Source organism: Trichosurus vulpecula, chromosome 7, assembly GCF_011100635.1.
Source record: "Trichosurus vulpecula isolate mTriVul1 chromosome 7, mTriVul1.pri, whole genome shotgun sequence".
Taxonomy (NCBI): domain Eukaryota; kingdom Metazoa; phylum Chordata; class Mammalia; order Diprotodontia; family Phalangeridae; genus Trichosurus; species Trichosurus vulpecula.
In genome coordinates, this window is record NC_050579.1 from 93,308,095 (window position 1) to 93,332,631 (window position 24,537).

The 24,537-nt window shown below is 37.0% G+C and overlaps 1 protein-coding gene across 1 annotated transcript in view; it reads left to right on the forward strand.

Moving 5' to 3' along the window:
* The window catches only part of PRKN (parkin RBR E3 ubiquitin protein ligase), a 1,915,523-nt gene that overhangs the window by 1,314,756 nt on the left and 576,230 nt on the right, over nucleotides 1-24,537 (forward strand). The window contains exon 7 of the mRNA XM_036765946.1: nucleotides 2,717-2,853. Within this exon, the coding sequence (XP_036621841.1) occupies nucleotides 2,717-2,853 (137 nt within the window). The remainder of the gene's footprint in view (nucleotides 1-2,716; nucleotides 2,854-24,537) is intronic.

A 24,537-nucleotide genomic window follows, 5' to 3' on the forward strand; every position in this document is an offset into this window, starting at 1 on the left:
TCATTTTTGACCTAAATAGAATATATATGGGTTTCTAGCCCTTGATTGTAACCATGATCCATTTAACTCATGATGTTCATAACTGCAAAGATAATCCATTTTACCCACACAGGGATACAAACAAACTTTGCTTCCTTGACAAATTTTTCAAGGTATGGTCTTAACAAGATGGCTTTGATCACGGTTTTGTAGTCTAATTAAAATTAGTTCCAAGGGACCATTCCAATTTTTTGTGTTAATAGATTATTTCTGTATTGCATATTTCTTGAAAAAAGGCAGTTATTGATTGAATTATAGAAACTGAATTATAGAAATCTTTTCATTATGCTGAAATGCCCTCATAATAAGATTTGTTGAATTGGGACTTGCTCTTTGCTCTACATTGCCCAGACCAGGGTAGCTGACTGTTTAAATTGAGTTTGCTAGTGGAAGGGTTTGTTGAAGAGGCTTCAAAATCATTTAAAAACTGATATGAAATTAGCCAATACTTGTGTTGTGGCCTTTATATAATGATTGTGTGAGGAATGGGCAATATCATAAAAAACGTGCCTGATTTTTTATCTCAAAATGATAGATGAAATTGCAGAGTGTTTCACATAAAATCAGACTCATCCATTTAATGACAAAAATATATAGAGAAACCCTGGGTAAATTTTAAGCAAAAATGAGCAAGAAGTTCAAAGTTTGAAGTGATTATGCATTTGTACATATGAGCGAAGGAGAACATTGAAGGTTGAAGTATGGAGTAAACAGGAGAAAAATGGGGGTAAAGGTCTATTAGATAAGAAGGTTTGCTTTTACTTTTTTCCAGCTATGAATTTTATGCTTTGTTTGATTTGTTAATGAGCTATTTTTGAAAATCTAAAGTATAGAATCTAAGAGAATGGTTGGTTTTCCTTTGATTTCAAAGTATTTTGATTCTCCTTGTCATGGTACTCTGAATTTAGACATCAAGGAGTATGAAATAATTCATGCTACTAGATGGAATGAAAAGCAAAACAATTATGAAAATAATAGGCATATATTTTAAAGGTTTACCCTAAACTTAAAGATTTTAGTATGTACTTACAGGGGCGCTCAATATTTTATTGTGCAAATGTTCAACAGAAAAGATATGCAGGCAGAAAAACCTGACTTTAAGTTTCAGTTCTGTGTGATTCTAGGAAAATCGCTTAGCTTCTTAGTATTCTAGGTAACACTCTAAGAATTTCAGGGACGGTGCCAACTCACATGGGTAGAGGTAATTTTCTCATCTGAGAGTTCCCTATGCCAGTGTTTTCATGGGTCCAGTCCCTGTCCTAATCAAACAGAAAAGAATGACTTGTAGAAATTTTTAAGATTACATCTATATTCCCATTGACCCAACAATACCACTGGGCAGGGGTGGAGGGGAGAGGGAGAGGACTCATACGTACAAAATTTTCATATCAGTACTTTTTGTGGTAGCAAAGAACTGGAAATGAAGATGATACTCATAAGTTGGTAAATTCTTTAAAGAATCGTGGCATACAGTTGGAATGTAATATTACTTTCTGCCACAAGAAATGACACAAGGAAAAGATTCAGAGAAATGTGGAAAGGCATATGATCAGATGCAGAGTGAAGTGAGCAAAACCCAGAAAACAATTTATGCAGTAACTACAGTTTTATAAACAAGTTTGAAAGACTTAAAAACTTTGATCCATGAAATGGCCAACCATGGCTTCAGTAGACTCATGATGAAGCATCTTCCCCACTTCTTCACAGAGAGCTGATAGAATAAGGATATAGAATGAAGTATGCATTTTGCAGGCATTGCCTATGTGTGGCTGTGTTTTCCTTGACCATACTTTTGTTGTTGTTGTTCATCCTTCATTTTTGAAGAGGACCAATGACATCATAAGGTGATATCTTGATTTGCACATGAGTTGGATTAAAGTCAGGTAGAGTTACACCCTATCTTCCAGAGTCATCTAAGTTCAGGGGTAAGACAAAAGTCAAGAAGCCTGGTGATGGTCTGGGATACAGTGGATGACCATGGCATCTTTGATATTTGACCAAGCTCTAAATATTCCACAGCACCTGCTTCTGCTGCCTTCATGGCCACTGCAACAAATTATTCTCATCAACTCATTCTACCAGGGGAAATTTTCATATTTATATGAAATATAATATGAATATTTATATTCATATGGGGTAGATATCCCCCTAACTCACTGATGGGTTTGAGGCACATTGGTTGCTCTCAGTCTGGTTTAGCCTGTCTGCCAATATGGTTTTACCTGGGGTGTGACCACTGTACATGCTACAGCTTTTTGGAGCAGCAGCTTTTTGGAACCTTTTTATGAGGCAGGAAAGGTGAGAGTACTAGAAGAAAAAATGGGTGAAACAAAGGAAAAAATATTGGCAATGGAATTGTTTAATGCACAGAAAAGAAGAGAAGGAAGGGTAGAGAAATGGACAGTTCAGAACATCTTTGAAACAGATGTGTTGAATGTACAGTTTATTTTTTAAAATTTTATACATATATGGAAATGTTTGGGTTTGTCATGTTTAAAATAACAAGAACAAAAAATAAAGCTAAAATCCTGAAAAAAATGTTTTTTAAAAGATTATAAGTATGATATATATTAAGTCTATGTTTCTGCCCTCCCTTCTCTGAGTCCCCCCGCCCCTTTCCCGCCACATAAGTGCTACTTAATGAGACAGATTAATTTTTTTTACTGTATCTTATTAGAAATCCTGTGTTGGTGTTCCAGTGTATCCATCGCCATGTCATTTGCCTAGACTGTTTCCATTTATACTGTGTGACAAGGTTGAATGATCGACAATTCGTTTATGATCCAGTGCTCGGTTATTCCCTTCCTTGTGTGGGTAAGTCTATCATTTAAATTTTTTAGTCAAGTTGAAAAAAAGAATTATTGACTTAAAATTGAGTACATTTTAAGCAAACCTAAGGAATATTAACCTGTCCTAATGACTTCGTGACCAAAATTTACATTTGTATATATGTGTGTGTGTACATATGTGTGTGTATGTGTGTATATATATATGTGTGTGTGTATATGTATATACACACACACACATACATTTATTCCCTTCATATTTATGTGTATACTTCTGTAGATTATCGCCTGTCTGCATGGATTTATTACAACGGTAATAATATTGATATTATTTCTGAAATCAACCAATGGGTATTTTTTAAGAGGAAAAGACATGCATAAGACTTGTAAACACTGTGGAACTATTAATGGAGTATAAAATATGGTCTCTGCCTATTATAGAAAGAATTTTAACATTGGTGAGTGGTATATAGAAAGGTATTAAATGAGTACAGACAATAAATTTAATGGGATTTTGGAGGCAGTGCTCATCAGTGTAAACTGAGTTTGTGAAGAAGGGATTTGTAGAGCAACTAGGGCAAGCTAATCCTAGAAAGGCATTCAGATCCCTTGGACCACTGTGATCCTTCTGCTGATCTGCTGCCTTTGATGGTATTCAAGGCAGATTCAGACCAAATCAAATGCATTCCATATATGTTGTCTCTTCTATTGGAATGTAAACTCCCTGAGAGTAGAAAATGTGTGACTTTTCTGTTGGTATCCCCAGAGATTTGCATACAGTTAGCTTGGTCCTCAACATGGTGTGTGAACTCCCTGTGCCAAACTAGTGGGAGAACATATACAAGAGTCCCACAGGATGGGAAGGCATGGATAGGTTGAGACCTCCATTGTTGAAATGAATACCTACAGTGATGTGATCACAGATTCATTTGAGTCCATTAATGTTTAAATAATCATTCTAAAATGTCATCCTGGCTATAAAAAGTGTGTATGTCATGAGAAAATGTGTCCTTTTTCTCAGATAAACATTTTGTTTTCCAAGTTGTTGAGATTTTAGCAATATACTAACTTCAACTCTTCTTTAAAAAGCCTACCTCTTGACCTACATATCTCTGAAACAAATAAGTTATTAACTGCGTGCCCTCATCTTCTAGTGCTAATAGGAAATTTAACAAAGACATCTGTTAGGAATTATTTTTATCAGTTGCCACTGCAGTTTTGAAAGACAAATCTCTAAAGAAATGTCAAATCTCAAATCTTCTGAGTTGTTTTGTTGACAGGGAACACAGTAAATACATGTACATCATTTTTAGAGTTTAAGTCAAAATTCCTTATTGTATTTCATCACTTGGCTGCCATAATCCTATCTGTCCTTGATAACTATGGTCAGAAGGTCATTACCACACCTGCCTTCAAAGAATAGAGACAATTATAAATTTGGAAGGCCTCTTTGGAACTTGTTCCGTGATAAACAGCATCCCCTGAAAACTAGACCAAACAGAAGTCCCTACATACCATGCATGTCCTCTGAAACCAACTTCTGCCTGCATGCCGTTGAACCCACTGCCTCTCAGATAAAGAGGGAGAAAGTTCAGCCTTTCCAAACCTCTCACTGCTCAAGAGGTCCTTAATCCCATTGCTATAGATAGGTTTAAAATCTATGACATCACTGCTTTCAGTTGTTGGAAGCTATAGTTTGCATAATTTTAATCCTATTGCAACAAAACACACCTTTTCTTACTCCTGACAACAATCACTTGATATCATTTGTAAGTTTTATGAGATATAAATTTTTATATCAATTCACTGTTTTATAAGTTTAAAATATCTGTCTAGGAAGAGTCAACTTATTCCTTAGCTGGAATAAAACCCATGTGACTACTTACCATTGGTATTAGGAAGTTAAAGACAGGATTTTTTCTTTTTAAGAATCAATAAATCCACCTATCCGCTAACAAATTTAAAATTTCCCTGTTGATTTTTTCAGGTACCAGTCATGACAATTGACAGTTTCCACTTCATGCTGTTTTAAAAGAAATGTCATTTTTGTGTGTGCGATTGTATATTTTTGTGTGTATCTGTGTATGTGTTATTAGGAAGCTTTTATCTAATACACTGATGAATAGGTTAAAATAGATTATCAACGCGAGATCACAAATTCAGTTTGAAAACTGGAAAAAGTTACTAAAAGATTCATACTTTATGTATGTATGTACCATAGCTTGATAATATGTGTGTTTGTTAGTGTTCACTGACTTGTTTCTGTTAAGGAAAGGGGGAGTTACCATGGAAAATCTATACTTAAGATTGAGTTGAAGAGTGTATATTTTCATATAATGCTCAGTGGCTTCTAGTTATACTGACACCAGATTAAATCACCCTGGAAGGAAGCCATGAGCATTACTTTAAAAAATTAAAAATTATTAAGTAAGTTTTTGTGGTGCATAATGTATTGAAATAATTGTACTGAAAAATGTGCTGGTGCTTCTAATTTTTCCTGTAGCTATCTTGAGCTAACTGTCATAGAAGCTCTTTCCTAAGGCCTATTAAGGCATAGAAGTGACCCTATCCTAGGTTTTTCAAGGTTCTGCCAAAGGAATGCAAGCTTTAGTAAGTCCTACCAATGTGAAAAGGATTTGCTTCCATTGCACACAGACCATATGTCTATGGTCTGAGAACTAGATTAATTTGGAGAGGGTCATCCCTAGTAGTATGGCCACAAAGTGATATGTGTGTATATATGTATGTGTGTGTGTGTATACATATGTATACATATGTGTATAGGCATATGGATATTTGTGTGTATACTTGTATATATATAAAGAGAGATACAGACAGATACAGATATAAGCATATATACATACCCTTATATGTATGCATTCACACATCAAAAGCCACACTTACTGGTTAGCCACATCTCCTGAGGCTGGCGTGAAGGGGGAGGGCTGTAGTCTGTAACTGTGGAGTACCCACACAGAAGAAATCAGACCTTTTGAAATATTACAGGAGTTTGTAGCTAAAAGAAGATCTCCTGTAGGTACTCTAGCAATCCTTTTTCAAACATTCACTCTTTGCACAGTATTAACTTCTACCTGTAGCAGCAAACCATCACTGAAGTCACAAAATCTCATAAAAATTTAGATGTCAAGTGAATAAAAATGAGATTAAGTAAATTTTCTAATATTTTTCTACTCTTTCTTCCTCAGAGTCCTTCAAATATTAGCTCTGTCTTGTATCAGCGTATGATTTCCCAAATCATGCTGATTCTACCACTCTTTTTGGTGACAAACAAAACCTTATTTAAGCCACTGATAAATGTTATGATGATGATTCATATGTATGGTACTAAACATTCATGTGAATATATACCTTTTGGGGTAAATGTCATCTGCTTTTCTCATTTCTAAGAGTTGTTATGAGAATCCATTTTACTTTGAGTTGTTTTGATTCTATGAAGAATAAGGATAGTGTTTTGTTTTGCATTACTGATAAAAAAAAAAGTCAATATTTGGAGAAGTGGTTGTGGAGATAGCTTCTGAGTTAGTAAGACCTGGGTTCAAGTTTCATCTCTGATATAAGCTCCCTCATTCTGGATAATTCACTTAATCTCTGGGTGACCCAGGCAATTCTTCAAGACTAACATTTCAAAGCAGGTTCTGATATGCATTGGAGGATGGAGTTCTCACAGAAAGCAATCATGACTTTGGCAAAATAAAGAAATAAATGAATAAAATTAAAAGCAAAATATGACAAGGCTTCTCTGCATTCTAGACATTTCTGCTGCATCACTTTTTTTTAAATAGTTCTTTCCCCCATTACATGTGAAGACAATTTTTAGCATTCATTTTTACAAGATTTTGAGTTCCAAATTTTTCTCCCTCTCTCCCTCCCCTCTTCCTAAAATAGTAGGCAATTTGATATAGGTTATACATGTGCTATCATGTAAAACATATTTCCATATTAGTCACAGTTATGAAAGAAGAAACAGATCAAGAGAAAAAAACCATAAAAAAGAATAAAGTGAAAAAAGTATGCTTCAGTCTACATTCAAAGTCCATTAGTTCTTTATCTGGATATGGATAGCATTTTCCTTCATGAGTCTTTGTCCTTTTCTTGGATCATTAAGTTTCTGAGAAAAGGTGAATCACCCATAGTTGATTATCACATAGTCTTGCTGATACTGTGATCAATGTTTTCCTGGTTCTGCTCATTATATTATGCATCAGTTCACACAGTTCATTCTTTCCAGGTTTTTCTGAAATCTGCCTGTTTATCATTTCTTATTGCATAGTATTGCTGTTGAGGTTTAGCCTCTGGCCATCCAGGGCCAAAAAACTTTTGTGGTTTCATGATTTGTTGTGGTGGAACAATCTCAAAGAATTCAGAGTCAGACCACCTTTAATCTAAGCATAGGCATTTATTGAGATTGATGCCTCTCATGGAGCGGGCTAAGTTCCAAGAGGAACCAGCAGCTTCAGGGAAAGCAGGATGGATTTTTATAAAGTAAAGATGGAGGGGCAGAGCCAAGATGGTGGCTGGAAAGCAGGGACTTACTTAAGCTCCCCCACCAGGTCCCTCCAAAAACCTATAAGAATGACTCTGAACAAATTCTAGAGCTGCAGAACCCATGAAATAACAGAGGGAAGCAGGGCTCCGGCCCAGGAAATCCTGGATGGTCTATTGCCCAGAGCTGGGAGTGGAGCAGAGCACAATCCAGTGTGGGCTGCGCCAGGACAAACCAGACCAGGAGCCAGGCGGAACAGGCCCTAGCGCCCTGAATCAGTGAGCTGTGTCAGCAACCAGACTTCTCAACCCACAAACACCAAAGACAACAGAGAAGGTTAGTGGGAAAAGCTGTGGGGACAGAGTAAAAGTAGTTTGTGGTTCGGCCACTGCCCTGGGGGGCAGCAGAGGTTTTGCAGCTCTGAGGACAGAACTACAGCTGCATTGGCTTCCGGCCCCAGGCCCACCTGGTGGGAGGAATTAAGTGGCAGATCAGAGCCAGAGCCAGAGCCTGCTTAAGATCTGAGTCACAGTCAGGGTTGGCAGTTCTTGTTGGGGGAGGAGTGCTGCTGTGGCAGAGCTTGCTGTGTAGAAGTAGCTCTGAAAACAACAGCACAGCCCATCAAGCTAGGGACAAAGTACTGTCTACTCTACAAGCAGTCATACCCCCATGAGAAACTCAAGGGTCAATTAGTTGGCTGGGAACATGAACAGGCAGCGAAAACAGACTCAGATTCAGACTCAGACTTTGGAATCTTTCTTTGGTGACAAAGAAGACCAAAACATACAGCAGAAGAAGTCAACAAAGTCAAAGAGCATACATCAAAAGCCTCCAAGAAAAACATGAACTGGTCTCAGGCCATGGAAGAGCTCAAAAAGGATTTGGAAAAGCAAGTGAGAGAAGTAGAGGAAAAATTGGGAAGAGAAATGAGAAGGATGCAAGAAAACCAGGAAAAACAAGTCAATGACTTGCTAAAGGAGACCCAAAAAAATACTGAAAAAAATACTGAAGAAAACAACACCTTAAAAACAGACTAACTCAAATGGCAAAAGAGCTCCAAAAAGCCAATGAGGAGAAGAATGCCTTGAAAGGCAGAATTAGCAATGGAAAAGGAGGTCCAAAAGACCACTGAAGAAAATACTACCTTAAAAATTAGATTGGAGCAAGTGGAAGCTAGTGATTTTATGAGAAATCAAGATATTATAAAACAGAACCAAAGGAATGAAAAAATGGAAGACAATGTGAACTATCTCATTGGAAAAACCACTGACCTGGAAAATAGATCCAGGAGAGATAATTTAAAAATTATTGGACTCCCTGAAAGCCATGATCAAAAAAAAGAGCCTAGATATCATCTTTCAAGAAATTATGAAGGAGAATTGCCCTGATATTCTAGAACCAGAGGGTAAAATAGAAATTGAAAGAATCCACCAATCGCCTCCTAAAAAAGATCCCAAAAAGAAAACTCCTAGGAATATCATTGCGAAATTCCAGATCAAGGAGAAAATACTGCAAGCAGCCAGAAAGAAACAATTTGAGTGTTTTGGAAACACAATCAGAATAATCCAAGATCTAGGAGCTTCTACATTAAGGGATCGAAGGGCTTGGAATATGATATTCTGGAGGTCAATGGAACTAGGATTAAAGCCAAGAATTACCTACCCTGCAAAACTGAGTATTATGCTCCAAGGGAAAATATGGATTTTCAATAAAATAGAGGACTTTCAAGCTTTCTCAGTGAAAAGACCAGAGCTGAATAGAAAATTTGACTTTCAAATACAAGAATCAAGAGAAGCATGAAAAGGTAATCAAAAAAGAGAAATCATAAAGGACTTACTAAAGTTGAACTGTTTTGTTTACATTCCTACAGGGAAAGATGATGTGTATAATTCATGAGACCTCAGTATTAGGGTAGCTGAAGGGAACATACATACATATATAAATATGTGTGTATATATATATATATATATATATATAGAGAGAGAGAGAGAGAGAGAGAGAGAGAGAGAGAGAGAGAGAGAGAGAGTGGGCGGGCACAGGGTGAGTTAGTTGAATATGAAGGGATGATATCTAAAAAAATAATATCAAATTAAGGGATGAGAGAGGAATATATTGAGAGAGGGAGAAAGGGAGAGATAGAATGGGGTAAATTATCTCACATAAAAGTGGCAAGAAGAAGCAGTTCTTTTGGGAGGGAAGAGGGGGCAGGTGAGGGGGAATGAGTGAATCTGTCATCAGATTTGACCTGAGGAGGGAATACCATACACACTCTATTGGTTATCTTACCCCACAGGAAAGAAAGAGGAAGGAGATAAAAAAGGGGGGATGATAGAAGGGAGGGCAGACAGGGGGAGGAGGTAATCAAAAGCAAACACTTTTGAAAAGGGACAGGGTCAAGGGAGAAAATTGGATGAAGTGGGATAGGATAGGAAGGAGCAAAATATAATTAGTCTTTCACAACGTAAGTAATGTGGAAGGGTTTTGCATAATGATGCACATGTGGCCTATGTTGAATTGCTTGCCTTCTTAGGGACAGTGGGTGGGGAGGGAAGAGGGGAGAGAATTCCACCCCTCCAAAAAAAAATAAAGCAAGCAAATTATACTTCAATTTACACTCAGAGCTTATTAGTTCTCTCTTTGGAGGTAGATAGCATTTTTTTCACCATGAGGCCTTTGGAATTGTCTGAGCAGGGTAGACATGTTTTTCATAATTGACCATCATTATAACATTGCTGTTACTGTGCACAATGATCTACTTGTTCTTCTCACTTCACTTTCCATCAGTTCACCTAGGTCTTCCCATGTTTTTTCTGAAACCTCCCCCTCATCTTTTCTTATAGCACAATAGTAGTCCATCACAATCATATATTACAACTTGTTCAGACATTCCCTAATTGACGAGCACCCCTTCAATTTAGCAACTTTTTGCCAGCACACAAAAAAAGCTACTATAAGTATTTTTGTACATATAGGCCCCTTTTCTTTGATTTCTGGGGCGTAAACCTAGTAGTGGTATTTCTGGCTCAAAGGCTATGCACATTGTTATAGTTCTTTGGACATAGTTCCAAATTGTTTTCAAGAATGATTGGACCATTTCACAACTCTACTAACAGTTTATTAGTTTAACTATTTTCCCTCATCCACTCCAGCATTTGTCATTTCTAATAGATGGGAGGTGGTACCTCAGAGCTGTTTTAATTTAAGTAGCATTTCTCTAATCAGTGGTGATTTAGAGCATTTTATTTGACAATAGATAACTTTGATTTCTTCAGAAAACTGCCTATTTATATCCTTTGACAATTTATCATTTGGGGAATGGCTCTTATTTTTATAAATTTGACTCAGTTCCCTATATATTTGAGAAATCCAGCCTTTATCAGAGAAATTTGCCCTTAATTTTTTTAATATTACTTCATTGTCTGTGTTGCCTTTTAGCAAAATGTAGTTTCCCTGATTATCTCTTTTAATTAGATGTATTTTTTTCTTTTGCTGTGTCTGAGATCATGGTTACTACCCCAGCTTTTAAACGTCAGATGAAGCATAATATTAATTAATGATATTCTGTTCTAGCCCTTTATTTTAACTCAGTGTGTATGTTTCTGTTTCAATTATGTCTCTTGTAAACAACATATTGTTAAATTCTGGTTTTTAGTCCTTTTTGCTAACTGTTTCCGCTTTATGGGTGAGCTCATCCCATTCACATTCACAGTTATGATTACTGTGTGTTTCCTTCCATCTGGTTTTCTTCTGTTTATCCTTTTCTGTCTTTTTTTTATCCTGTCCCTCAGAAGTCTGTTAGCCTGTTTTGCTTCTAACCACTGTCTCTCTTTATCTGTCTTCCCTTTTATTACCCCCATCCCATATCTGGTATCCCTTTTCCCTCTTGTTTTCTGTAATGATGATCAGGGTGGGACTTTTTTACTGTTTTATCTTTTGGAATGCTGAAGTAATCAATTACCTTTGATGAGTCTTGCCTTTCAAATGTAATGTGAAGCAAAGTAGGACTTTTTGCTGTTTTTTTTTTTTTTTTTTTTTTGGAGTGCTCAGCACTGAGGTAATCAAGCGCTCCAGGGCCCTGAGACTTGGAAGATCAGAGGTTTGCATTTCACCTTGGGGGCACACTCATTGGAAGAGTATTGGTGATTTGGCCAGACAAGACTCTGAGTAGCCACGGGAGACCCCCTGGCTTTGAAAACTCAGATGTTGTTTGCTTCTCTCTTAACTATTTATGTACTGCTCGGACAGGACAGACAGATGGAAGCCTGTCTACTGATTTGTGTTACTTCACTGTTTATATAATTTCTGCTTGTAATTTCTTTTTGCGTTTTCTCTGAACTTCGGGGTGTTGGCTTTCCCCCTGACCTAAGTGAATTTCATATACATACATACATATACATATACATATACATATACATATACATATACATATACATATACATATACATATACATATATATATAATATATATTTAATTAAAGTAAGATTATTAACCCCTTAAAGTTGCTTTCCTTAAAAAAGCAGATCAAAGAACCTGTGCTAAGTAGCTCTCCTGTGTGCTGGTGTTATTGGTCTTGCACTGCCCACAGTAGCTGCTGGCAACATTGTTGTTACATTTTCCTGTTGGGTAAGATCAGTTTCTATATCTAGCTGAATGTGTATTCTTCCCTCTTTGAACCAATTCTGTTGAGAGTGAGGATAAAACATTGCCTGCTTACCCCATCCCATTCCCATTTTCCTCTCCACTGTAAAAGTTCTTCCTTGTGTGCCTGTCTTATGTCAGAAAATTTTCCCCATTCTGCTTCTCCCTTCCCCCTTCTGTCAGTACATCCATCTTTCTTTGTAACCTCTTAATTTTTTCAAGAGATCATTCCTACATAGTTGACTCACACCCATACCTTCTATCTATGTAGACTTCTTCTAACTGCCCTATTTAGTGTTAAAGTTCTTGGGAGTTACACGTATCATATTCCCATATAGGAATGTAAACAATTTTACTTAATTGAGTCTGTTATGATTACTCTTTCATGTTTACCTGTTTGTGCTTTTCTTGGGTCTTGTGTTTGAACTGTCAAAGAAATTAAGGATAGGGAGTATGTCTTAGTAGGTTTTCTTTTTCCCTCCCAGCTGTGACTGCCTAGATTACCAAATAATGACTCATTTGAGAAGGTCATTGGCACCAAAGAAAGGAATTGAAATAGGTAGGAGAAAATGATTGAATCTGCTCCTCAATTTTAGATCCCTCCAACTTAGGGAGCGTTTATTCCAGTCAGTGGCTTTAATTAGGAGGGCATGATTTTCTTGACCCTGGTTAGACCACATCTGAAGAAAAGTGTGCAGTCTTAAGTGACCCATTTTGTGAAAGACAAGTTGAAATTCATCTGGAAGAGGGCTAGCAGGACGGTAAGAGGACTAGAGAATAAGCCATATGAAGATTACTTGAAGAAATGAAGAATGTTTAGTGTAGAGAAGAGAAAAATGAAGATGAGGGGCTAACCCATATAGCATCTTGAGGTTAACAGGAAGAGACGGTAGTCTTGCTGTGTTTTGTTCCATCAGGCAAAACTAGAAGTGTCCAAGGAGAAGATCTCCCTTAAAATTAGAGCTATCTAAAAATGAAGTGCTCTGCCTCAGGCATCAGTGTGTGGCCCCTCACTGGATAGTTCAAGCTCACTGACCACTTGTCCCCAGTATTTTAGGGGGAGTTCTTGTGAAGTGGGGGTCGGACTACATGGTCTCCGAGGTCTCTTCATACTCTTAGTTTTACATAAGTGTCTGCACGTTGCCTTCCCTCTTTGAGGCAGAACTTGAGAGCAATGACTTTCTTTGACTTTTTTTGTATCCCTAGCACTTAGCATGGTGCCTCACACAGTAGACATTGATAAATATACTTATGACACAAGCATTGACAAGTGCTTGTTGATTTGACTTGACTTACCTTCTGTGATTCTGTGTAACCAGCAGGAGAAGCAACCTGCTTCTCCTGAAGGGAGAAGGGCAGCCAGAATGGTATGTTAGTACTACCATGATTTTAAAGAACGAGAAGAAGGCCTTCAGTGATTTTGATGGAGGCTGTATGCCTGAACAGTGGTACCTTGCTTTAATCCAATTCATTCACCAGTCAAGACATGACCTCACGATGGCATTACTCATCTTCAAAAACGAAGGATAAACAACAATTCAAGGTCATAGATAATAATGGAGCAGGTTGTGAAGATGGAAGGGGTTGTGATTTTTATCAATTGAGGAAATTCTCAGGACAGTCTAATCAGAGTACCAAGTGTTGTGATACAGTATACAAATGCCAACACTCGTTCGTCCTGCTCATCAAAATCTTTTCCATATTTGATAAACACTGGGCCAGATGATGTGTATGTTTGAGTCTTTTCACTGAGACCTACTCATGCTAATTCTATTCCAGTTGTTAACTAATGCACATGCCGTGTTCCTGCATCACAGATTTCAATGTCTCACAGTCTCCCAAATATTAAATTACCTACCCATTTGGAACCAAAATTGCATGCAGGGAAAAAGAACGTGGATTTGGTAACATATTTCCTGGGCTCATCCTTTTTAAAGTCATGTCCAGATGTCCATTTTTTTCTTTTTAAGTCTCACACATATTTTTTATTTTTGCCTTTAAAGGAAGGAAAAGTGGAATCCACATCATAAGATGGCTTCTGTGATGTACCTAGCTATTGTGCTTCTTGTGTATCCAGTAATATTATGGTTACGTATTTGTCATAGTATATTGTGACTTAACTTGTCACTGTGTTCTCTTGAATATCATGAATATTTCCCTGGAAATAATTAGATTTGTTGGAATGTCTTCTGTATAAACACTGATACTTTAAAGGGATTTTGCAGTAGTCAGTAAGTCAACAAACATTTATTATATGCCAGGAATTATGCTAAGGTACAATGAGAGTACAAAGAAAGGCAAAAGCAGTCCCTGGTGTCAAGGTGCTCATATTTTATCTTGTCCCAAATGTCTTACAGAAAAGTTCTGTGCCATCAAGGGTCACAATATTGAGGTATTGCTGGCTGCTTGCTCTAGACTACAAACTTGTTCCATCCTAGTCATTAAATCTAAGCACAAAATCATAGTACGTTGGCAAAGACACACACACACACACACACATTTCTATAACATTCATTCCTCCCCAAAATCCACATGAATGATTAATAATGATGATAATGATATGTGTGTACATGTACATATGTTAATATAAATAAGTAGGCTGTATAGCACTGGGAGGCCTGAATTAAAATATGGCATTTGATGCATAGTAGTTGTGTGACCTTAGGCAAATCACTTAAGCCCTCCATGGCCATGATATTCTCTAAAAAACTATAGGTCACAGAGCAGGTATAGAGCTTCTAGGTCATTGAAATCATAGGTCCATCCAAAAATATTTTGGTGTAAATTTGTTATGCCATCAATGAAGGAAACGTTCTGTATAGTAACTCCTTTCAACAGTGAAGATGAGCAACTTTTGTATAGACTAGGGTCACCAAGAGGGTAGTGGTTTGACCTTAGTCATAGCCAGTATGTTTCAGAGGCAGACCTTGAACCCAGATCTTCCTGACTCCAAGGCCATTCCTTTCTCCACTCTGGCATTCTGTCTCTCACCTCATATATAATACTTAATTGATATTAGTTGAATTAATCCTACAAAATACCTCATTGGAAATATGTTGCAGTCTGCTCATGCCCACCTAACAATTCTCCATTGCCCTTCAAATATACTGAAACTTGAATTCTTTGGAGGCCATGATATTCCATCACTTGCAGCCATACTGCATATAGTATCACCAAAAGAATATTGACATTAAAAGGATGGATCTTTGTTTTAGGGAGAAGTATAGGGTCATTAAAAGCACAACACAGTTTCCTGAATGCCATCCAGTCCAGTTTATTCCTCCTGTAAATTTTTGGACCCAGTGAATTGCCCATCCTCTGTAGCTATCCAAGATAAACATACTAATGGGAGAGCTCTATGGGTTGTCCATCCAAGTGCATATAATCATTTGGACAATGGGCACTTGGAAATAGTTAGAATTTAGAAATAGCTTTGTTAGTTTTATTATATGTTGTACATCACATAGCACATATGGCATCCATTATATTTTTGCCCATATAATTAGGTTATAATAAAGTTATACATTAAGTAATTTGTTGAGCCAACTTGACATACCCCTGCTATGGTTGTCACGCTGTCTTAGTAATTTTCAGAGTCCTTTTGCTCAAATAAATTTCACTGAAGTGTTTTTTCTTTGTTCTTGCTTTCCTCCCTTCCCCTCTCCCTTTGAAAGAAAGAGTGATGAGGAGTGGTGGAAAGAAGTTTTTAAAATTTTTTTAAAGAAATAGCATTCCCTTTTTGTAAGTGAAAAATCAAAACATATTTTAGCTACAGTTTCACTGCTGCACTAAAGGTGTCTGGAAACAGGCCAATGTGTGAAAAAGATAACCATAGAGAACCTTGCTTGGACAAGAATTATTCGAGTAGTTATCTCTGAAAACATTTTTTTCAAAGTTTGAATTTTCTTCAGCAAGACGAGACTTTTTCCTTCTCATTTTTCACTGGCATTAGCCACATTTTCTGGGTATTGTACAACACTATACCTTTCATATACTCATATACTATTGGTGGTGTTAATATTAGAAAATTGTTGGGTTTTTTCTATTGTGCATACAATTTTAAAGAGGTTTGCTACATGCTAAGCAAGATTTACAAAAATTCTGATGGACCATTTTTATCAGGATATAGAATTTTAAATTAATAGGAAAAGATCATTCTGGAAAGTAAGAAATTTTAATTGAAATATACTTGAAGAACACCCATTGTGATCAGGGTCGATTATTGAAAATTACACTAGTGTTAATTAAAAGCCCTTTCAGTGGTAATCTTTCTTTCATTTGACAGTATAAATATTTTTAATTCCTAAAACACAGTCTCCAAGATCGGAGTCTTAATCTTGTTAAGCCCGCCCCAGACCCTTCCACCCCTGTAATATGTTCAGATTATTCTAGACTTTATGGTAACAGTGGCAGTTGTTATTAAGTAGTAGGCGTTTGTTGAGTGTATACCATGTGACAAGCATCAGGCTAGGTAGTGAAGGTACAAAGACCAAACTGGAACTTTACCTTCCCTCTAGGAGTTTACATTCCAAACAAGAAGACAATCTGTATGTGTGTTTATGCGTATACAGACATACTTGTGGCGGGGGGGGGGGAGAAGTAATGGGAGAGGATGGAAGAATAAGAATCTGGCAAAAGGTGGCATTTCAGCTGAACTCTGAATGAAACTTGTATGTGTGTTCAGTACACAGAGAGCATAATGTACTTTTGCTTTAACTGTGACTTGTGATTTCCAAGATGTAAGGTCTATGATTTTTTCAGCCTGATGAAGAAAATCCTTCAACCAAAGCAAATCAGTGAATGACTTGAACCTTCAAGTCTGAGAGTTGAGAGTGACATGGGGGAAAAAGTGATTTCTCCAGGGTCACATTTCTAGTGTTTTATCAGACCCGGGACTTGAACCCAGATCTTCTGCCACATTTTGCCTCACTGTACATAGCTGTTATATTTAACTTTTCCTTGGCTGCTATAAAGTATAAAAATGATTCCCTAATATCTCTTTGTGTTGGCTCAATTTAGAGCTCACAATACCATCCATAACAGAACAAAAGTAAACAGCAGTTATGGAGGGTCACCATGAATGATAACATCAGTGTTATCACAGGACAGTAATAATTTGAGTCAAAGAGGATTTGTGTGACAGGAATTTTGAAAAAGCATTGCTTCCTGGATAAATTGAATATCCACCTTTCTTTGTCAGTAGTTATATGCACCACTATGTACAATGTCATGCCTTTGTTTTTGTGTTTGTGCATGTGGTTAAGCTGTAGTGTGTCATTAGTTTTTAAATGCTGCATTAGTTAGTTGCTGAGCTAAAGATGCTATAGCCTCTGTCTAGTTTTTCTCTTGCCCTCCCAGCCTTTTGGAGATTTCTCAGGAAATAAGCGCTGGGCCTCCTATAGCTTTTTCTAGATTTCAGGTCTTAAGAGATAGGTATTTGAGGCAGGGATTGCTTAGGAATCAATGCAAACACTTCAGTATCTATATCTATGTGTATGTCTATTAATTATGTAATGTATGTATCTTACATACATAACTGTTATGTATGAATGTACCTACATACATAACTAGTCCCCTAGTAGTACCTAATTGTTCATTGCTCACCATTATTATCAGAAGCATTTTTTAAGGGCCCACAAGGGCCATGTCAGATTCTCTGCTTTACTCTGGTCACTTTTCTAAACTGCCATGCAGTAAGAATGAAAGTGATATATTTCATCTCTTCGTATGGTGTCTTGTATTAATGAGACTCCATGCACAGAATTGGCTGTGAGCAGGTGACCTCCAACTCTCTTTGAAATAATTATAAATGTGCTTAGTGGAGATCATTTGCATATTCATGAAAGACAGTTTATAACTTTTAGTTTCTAAGCAGAACAGAGACACAATTCAATACATGAAAGACACATCAATACAACAAGACGGGGAGTGGTTTAGTATGCTAGCATGATTGCCAGAAACGTGAACCATGCCTTGAACTTGATGACTCTCTTATACGTTTCTAATCAGTTCAGCCTGATGTGTCCTTCTCAGAGGCATCATCGAGTGGTGGAAAGGGTACTAGAACTGCAGTCAGGCAACTTAGATTCTTACCATGGTTCTAGCAGTGCTAATAGAGTTGGCACAATTTGCTCATCTCTATAATTGTTGCTGTTGTTCAGTCCTTTCAGTCGTGTCTGATTCTCTGTGACAGATACTGGCAGAGACACTACAGTGGTTTGTTATTTCCTTCTCCAGCTCATTTTACAGATGAGGAAACTGAGGCAAGCAGGGTGAAGTGACTCGCCCAGAGTCACACAGCCAGGGAGTGTCTTAGACTAGATCTGAACTCAGGTCTTCCTGACTCCAGGCCTGGCATTCTATGCACTGCCCCTCATCTGTGTAGTAGAGAGAATGATTCATGTATTAACTTGGTCATGGGATTATTGTGAATAAACCATCATATAAATGTTAAAGTACCAGAAAAGTGAGAGACGATGATGATTCTGTCAGGGAGGGTCCCGTAATTGTTATAGTGATAAGGGGCCAGATCATTGATTTCAGTGATACAGGGTACTTCCTAATGAAGAAACTCCTCTAGAAATAGTGGTCCACACCTTCTGTGTGTTTCACAGGCTTAGATCTCTACACAGAATACTCAGAGTTTAAGTGATTTGCCCAGAGTTTCACAGCCGCTGCACGGCCTCTGCATATGTCTGCTAATACACAAGAACTAGGAAGTTGTCCTTTCATTATATATCTTTCAGATTCTTACCAAGATTTTGTGTGTGTGTGTGTGTGTGTGTGTGTGTGCGCACGCGCGCATGTGCATGTCTATGAGTCTAGGTCTCTGTAGAAGAATTGGGAATAGTCTATAGAAATGGTGAAATAGAAAATAAGAGAGGTGGACATTGGGAAAATTCAGATTTTTTTTTTTGTTCAAATACAATTACATTTGTCCTCTTTTCCTCTTCCTTCTCCTCCTCCTCCCCCCAGCTCCTTCCTGTGTGTTATTAGTTACCTTTCCGTTTGGAATAGATGTTCCCTGAGGCACCTCCCAGCTCAAACACTATTTGACTGTGATTCAGTAATTCTTAGACAGTCACCAGTTTATTGTTACCTCCTGGTAAAGAGAAGGCTTGCTGGAAGTGAACCTGTCCATCAGACTCTCTTTTGCTACAGTAATGTGACATAATGGTGCTCCCTAAGGTGTACCTTAGCTATAGTTATCATCTTTCTCTACATGCATCATGGCATAAATGCCCAAAGTTGCTATGGGCAACTTGCTAACATATTGGCTGGAAATTTCACTTTAAAATCTGGGCTGCCAACCAAATATTTCAGAAAGTGCTTCCTTATCACTCACCACCCCCCTATAGTTTTTTAATGATGAAATTAGTTTCTCTTCTCAATAGAGGAGCTCTTTACTTTTACGAGTTCTCTTTTAACACACAGGTTGCTTAGCTTTATTTATAATCATGCCTTTAGTTCATATCCAGAACCTCTAGATTAACCCTTAAGCCTATTAAGACTCGAAGGGTAGGTGAGAGAAATCGTATCTAGGCCTAAAAAGATTGATTTTTAGTCTACACTCTCTTTATGAGAAGCAACATAGTAAGTTATGTCATGTACAATTTAGACTCTCTCCCCTGCACCATCCTGTTCTCCACCCACCTCTTTAGTTAGTTTGATTGATGGATCTGCAGTTCTAGTTATATTATCTTGGCCTAGAAATTCCTTGGAAAGAACATGAATCATAAAATCATAGATCTTGAGTGAGAAGGATCCTTAGAAATCATCCAGTCCAACTCCCTCATTTTAGATTTGAACTCTGGTCTTGTGGATCCAAGTTCGCCACTCTTTGAATTGCACCATGATGCTTTCACAAACTGAACTCATCACCACCCTCTGCATCACTTTTCTCTGAGTTACATAGCCTTGGAGAAGACAACCAACCTTTCTGGGCTTCAGATAACTGTCAAATCAGAATCATATTATATCTTCTTGAAGGCAAGGGAAAGCTTTGCCATATTCTTTGAAGGCCATTCTAACTCTAGGATACATGTATCCTGTATTATCCCCAAGAAATAAGATAAACATAGACTTTGAAGCTGAAGCTTCCCATGGTAAAACTTCTGAGGGCTTCGTCAAAGAAGTTAATTACTGTTAAACCTTTAAGCATTGTCTGTTTTCTCAATGAGAAGCAAGCATGCCTCTTTAGCTATTCTGAACAACCCAACATAGCAACTTCTAACTAGGTAGATGTGCATGAAATATATTTTCATTACTTTATCCGTGTGAATGTATATATGTGTATGTATACATGATCAATATAACAAATGGAGTTCTTGTAGAAAAATGAAAATATCCTTCATGGAAGATTATGAAAGTCTTATTTCATAAATCACAATTTGTGGGATAATCTGAAATAATGAAACATTTTGACGTTAACTATATATTAATGCTTATTTAACATTAAGATAATTTAACCTTTAGCAGATATATTGTCATGTAACTCATTTTCAATATGTTCCTTTGAAAGCTTTATCTTTGCATGTGGATTTGATTGGATGCAATGTAGGGTAATGAGAAAAGCACCTGAACTAGGAACTCAGAGACACAGGTTTGAGAATACTGGAGTAGAGGATCCCTAAGGAAACCTTCTGTTTCAAAAATTTCTCTGACTTTATAAGTACGACAAACGTGCAATTCTTACATGTCTAGGATTTTAGCTTGCTATATACCTGGCCAGATCTCTATCACCTTCCTTAACAAAAGGATCAAAGCTACTATTTATAGCTTTGAATTATAAATACCATAAAGGAAGAGATTTAAAACACTAAAGAAGTTCCATATTTTATGTAGAGGTTCAGAGAAGGGGGAATATTAAGAAGTTTAGATGATCTCTGTAGTTCAGGCTAGTATGTTACTTATGATAGTAGTTGACAAGACATAGTTTCTAAAGGGAAAGGATTATTGTTTCTCCCTCGCCCCACCATTAAGAAAGTTAAAATTGTAGGTGAAACTGAAAGATTCCAGACAAATGCTTCATTAACCTCCTAACTCTAAAATTCTATGATCCTATGGACAATGTATGACCCACATCAGCTATTTGCATAATATCCTTAGAATATCCTTAGTACAGTAGAGAGGCATCATGGCATAGTAAAAGAAACACTGGAATTAGAAAAAGAAATAAGAATAAGGAAAACTGGGTTTGATTCCCAGCTCCATTTTTTACCATATAAGTGAACTTGGGCAAATCGTTTAGTTTTTGATGGCCTTGATTTCCTCACTGTCCTCCAAGGAGGGTTGGATTAGATGAACTCAAGATCTCGTTTAGCTCAAAATCCTTTAAGTGGTATATTATTGCTGTTAATTAATATTTTAATCACTCACGATAGTATTCCTGCCCTGTCATTAAGGATAACTTCTAAATTTTATAGAGACTCTGTAAATAGTGAGGTCCTCCAAGCGTTCCAGTATGCAAACGATATTGTATTGATGGTATAAGCCCAGGAATATTGCACAGACTCCTAAAATGGTGGCCTTACTCAAAAGAATTCAGCCTTTCTATATAAAAAAAAATCAAGTGGATGAAGAATATTTATTTCCCAGACTGTTGTTGTTCAGTCTTTTTTCTGTCATGTCCAACTCTTTGAGGTTTTCTTGGCAAAGATACTGGAGTGATTTGCCATTTCCTTCTCCAGGTTATTTTATAGGTGAGGAAACTGAGGTGAACAGGGTTAGGTGATTTGCCCAGGGTCATGTAGCTAGGAATTGTTAGGCCAGATTTGAACTCAGGAAGCCTGGTAGCCTATCCACTGTGCCACCCATTTCCCAGACTATGATAGGGAATTGAGTGGATGACCCATAGAGCTTTTCTGTTATTTTCTATACCTGGAGAAGATACTGTAGATGGACAGTGATCAGAGCCTGACACAGAATAAAAGGAAGGGAGCAAGTTGAATTCCCTTTGGGTAATTGTGTAATAATTTTTTTAACCATTAAGCTTCTCTCTGAAACATAGGCCAGTATTTTTAAAATTAATATTCTTATGGTAATGTTTTATGGCTACAAGTCATGGAAAGCCCTAGTTTCCAGAGAACCAAGATTACAGGTTAACCAAAAATGCATAAAGCTTCATATGTGATGGGAACAAATAGGTTACTCTATGTTGCTAACCAAGAATTGTGCAAGGAAGCCACGCAGAGAACACCATCAGAGAAATATATGACTAGCAAATATGTTGCAGGAGGGAGGAAATAACTGACAGCTTACATGTTTCATTGATACCCTTGAAATATAAAGAGACTTAGCAAAATACAACACCCTCCACCCCAATCTATTGGTTGAATTCCTCATAGAACACTAACAAGAGTACCTAGACAACCATTACATGGTACAAGAAAATGTGGATAAGTTTTGATCTTCATTTTTGGAGGAAATATTCACACTAATTGGATCACAAAGTTACCTAAGTAACAAAGTATCATGATGGTACCAACAACTACCTCACATTTGGAAATAATGGACCGAAAAAGGGAAAAATGTGAAATAGCATTATGGGTAGAAAGGTCTCTTAAACAGAGGTAGATTTAGTGAATAGGAAATCATTAATCTAAAATTTATCTTTAGATTTCTCTTTTGTGGATCTATGGGACTTTTTTTAAAAAGTGATTCAGCTGGTCTAGGATAGGGGGAAACCAATTAGCACTCAGTGATTTGACTTTTTTCCTTAAGGATCACTATTCCGTTTACTTAAGAAAATAGTAATATATGGTACAAACAAGGATATGAGGGAAAAAGCAAAGTCAGAATGCTACACTAAATCTGAACATCATTTTAGAGCTACCACTGCATTTTATCATCTAGATACATCATTGAAATCAGTGTTGTATATTAGATTATAGATCAGAACTTAAGGAGTAGATTGGCTTCCCTGAAAAGACGTGGAAGTATTTAAAACATCTACAGAGTTAGTGTTACAGTGAAAGGAAATGATAGCCATACTGTTTGTCAAATTGTATGATAACTGAATAAGCCAGTGAATTTATCTCCTCACATACTTCAACCCCATTTACCAAGATATGGATCAAATGTGAGACCTGATATGCAGAAAATACATATACTGTACATTGGAAAGTGTTTTCTAACTGAGTTAATCGCTTGAAAACCTTGTGTAACTTAGGCTTTAAAGGATAATCTAAGTAGGCTTAAGTTAAAAATATCTTATAGATCTCCTGTTTTTCTTTGTTTAACCAGAGAAATTCAGAAGCCTTGTTAGAGCCTCCTAAGAACATTTTGTTTGCTGGTGGATAAATGAAAAAATTTCCAAAATATTCAGAATTGAGGGGCATTTAGTTATTGATATGACCAGAACCTTATAGGGAATGAAATGTTTCCTGAGTTCAGTCTTACTTGACTCCTCTTTCTCCCTTTTATAATTTTATTTTTTATTCTGAATTTAATACAAAGAATTATTCAATATATAGATCAGAACTGAAAAAAGAGGATTATACTTGAAAATACAAATTTCTACTACTTGCTGGATTTTTCTAAGTATGCCATAAAATCAACATGTTAATTTCAAAACTGTGTTCTTTCTCATAAAGGAACATCTTTTTCTTCTTTTCATAGGAAGGTTTAGTTCCAAGGCTCCATGGCTTTAACCAGTCACCTAAATTGCTTTTTTGAAGTCCATTCATTCAACAAATGTTTTTAGCATCCTTTGTTAATTACAACATTCATCAAAAATATAATATAATAAACTAGGCAAGAGGAACCCTTCCAGAAGCATAGCATTTAGAATTAGTTGAGACCTTAATCATCACCTAGTCCAGAGGTTAATTAACTTACCTTGGGTACAAGGTGATAGTATGAATAAATATCAGATCTAAGATTCAAACAGGTATGATGAGAGTGGTTGTTTGAAAGTAGATGCTACCCAGGGACTTTGGTTGGTCTGGAGGAATAGAGGTTGAATCATTGGTATGCCTTATATCTTTTAATGTAAAAAGCCCCACCAATGGAAAGCCAAAGTGCAAGAAGTTTAGTGCAATTCCATATGCCTGAGAGGGTTTCTTTTCAATCGAACATTGGTGTCATGGTGAACGTGGAGACAGAAGAGAGCTAGGATCTCTTTTTTCATAATCCACCCAAATGTGGGTGAAGTAACCTGAAGCTGTGTTTGAAGGGAAAGGTAATTCACGATTAGCAGAAAAAATGTTGAGCTCAGCACTTTAGACCTGCTTAAGGGATTTACCAAGGTGGTTCTAGACTTTGAAGAGACTACTCCAGCTAGGAACAAAAGAAGATCTCAGTTAAGTTCAGAAGAGAGGACCCAAACTTACCCCAGGGAAAATTCTCTGTCTGAAGTCTATGCTTTTGTGATAGCTGGCCTCTCCAGATATGAGCAGGACAATGAAATGGTCTTCATAGTTAACCCATATCATTAATGCCAGACATATTGCTACATGTAACCCTTTTTACTAAGTTTAATACCTACATTTCTTACACCTACAACATCAACAGGTCTGAATATTTTCATGTATTCACAATCCATTATACTCTTGGAGAGTTTTCTCCCT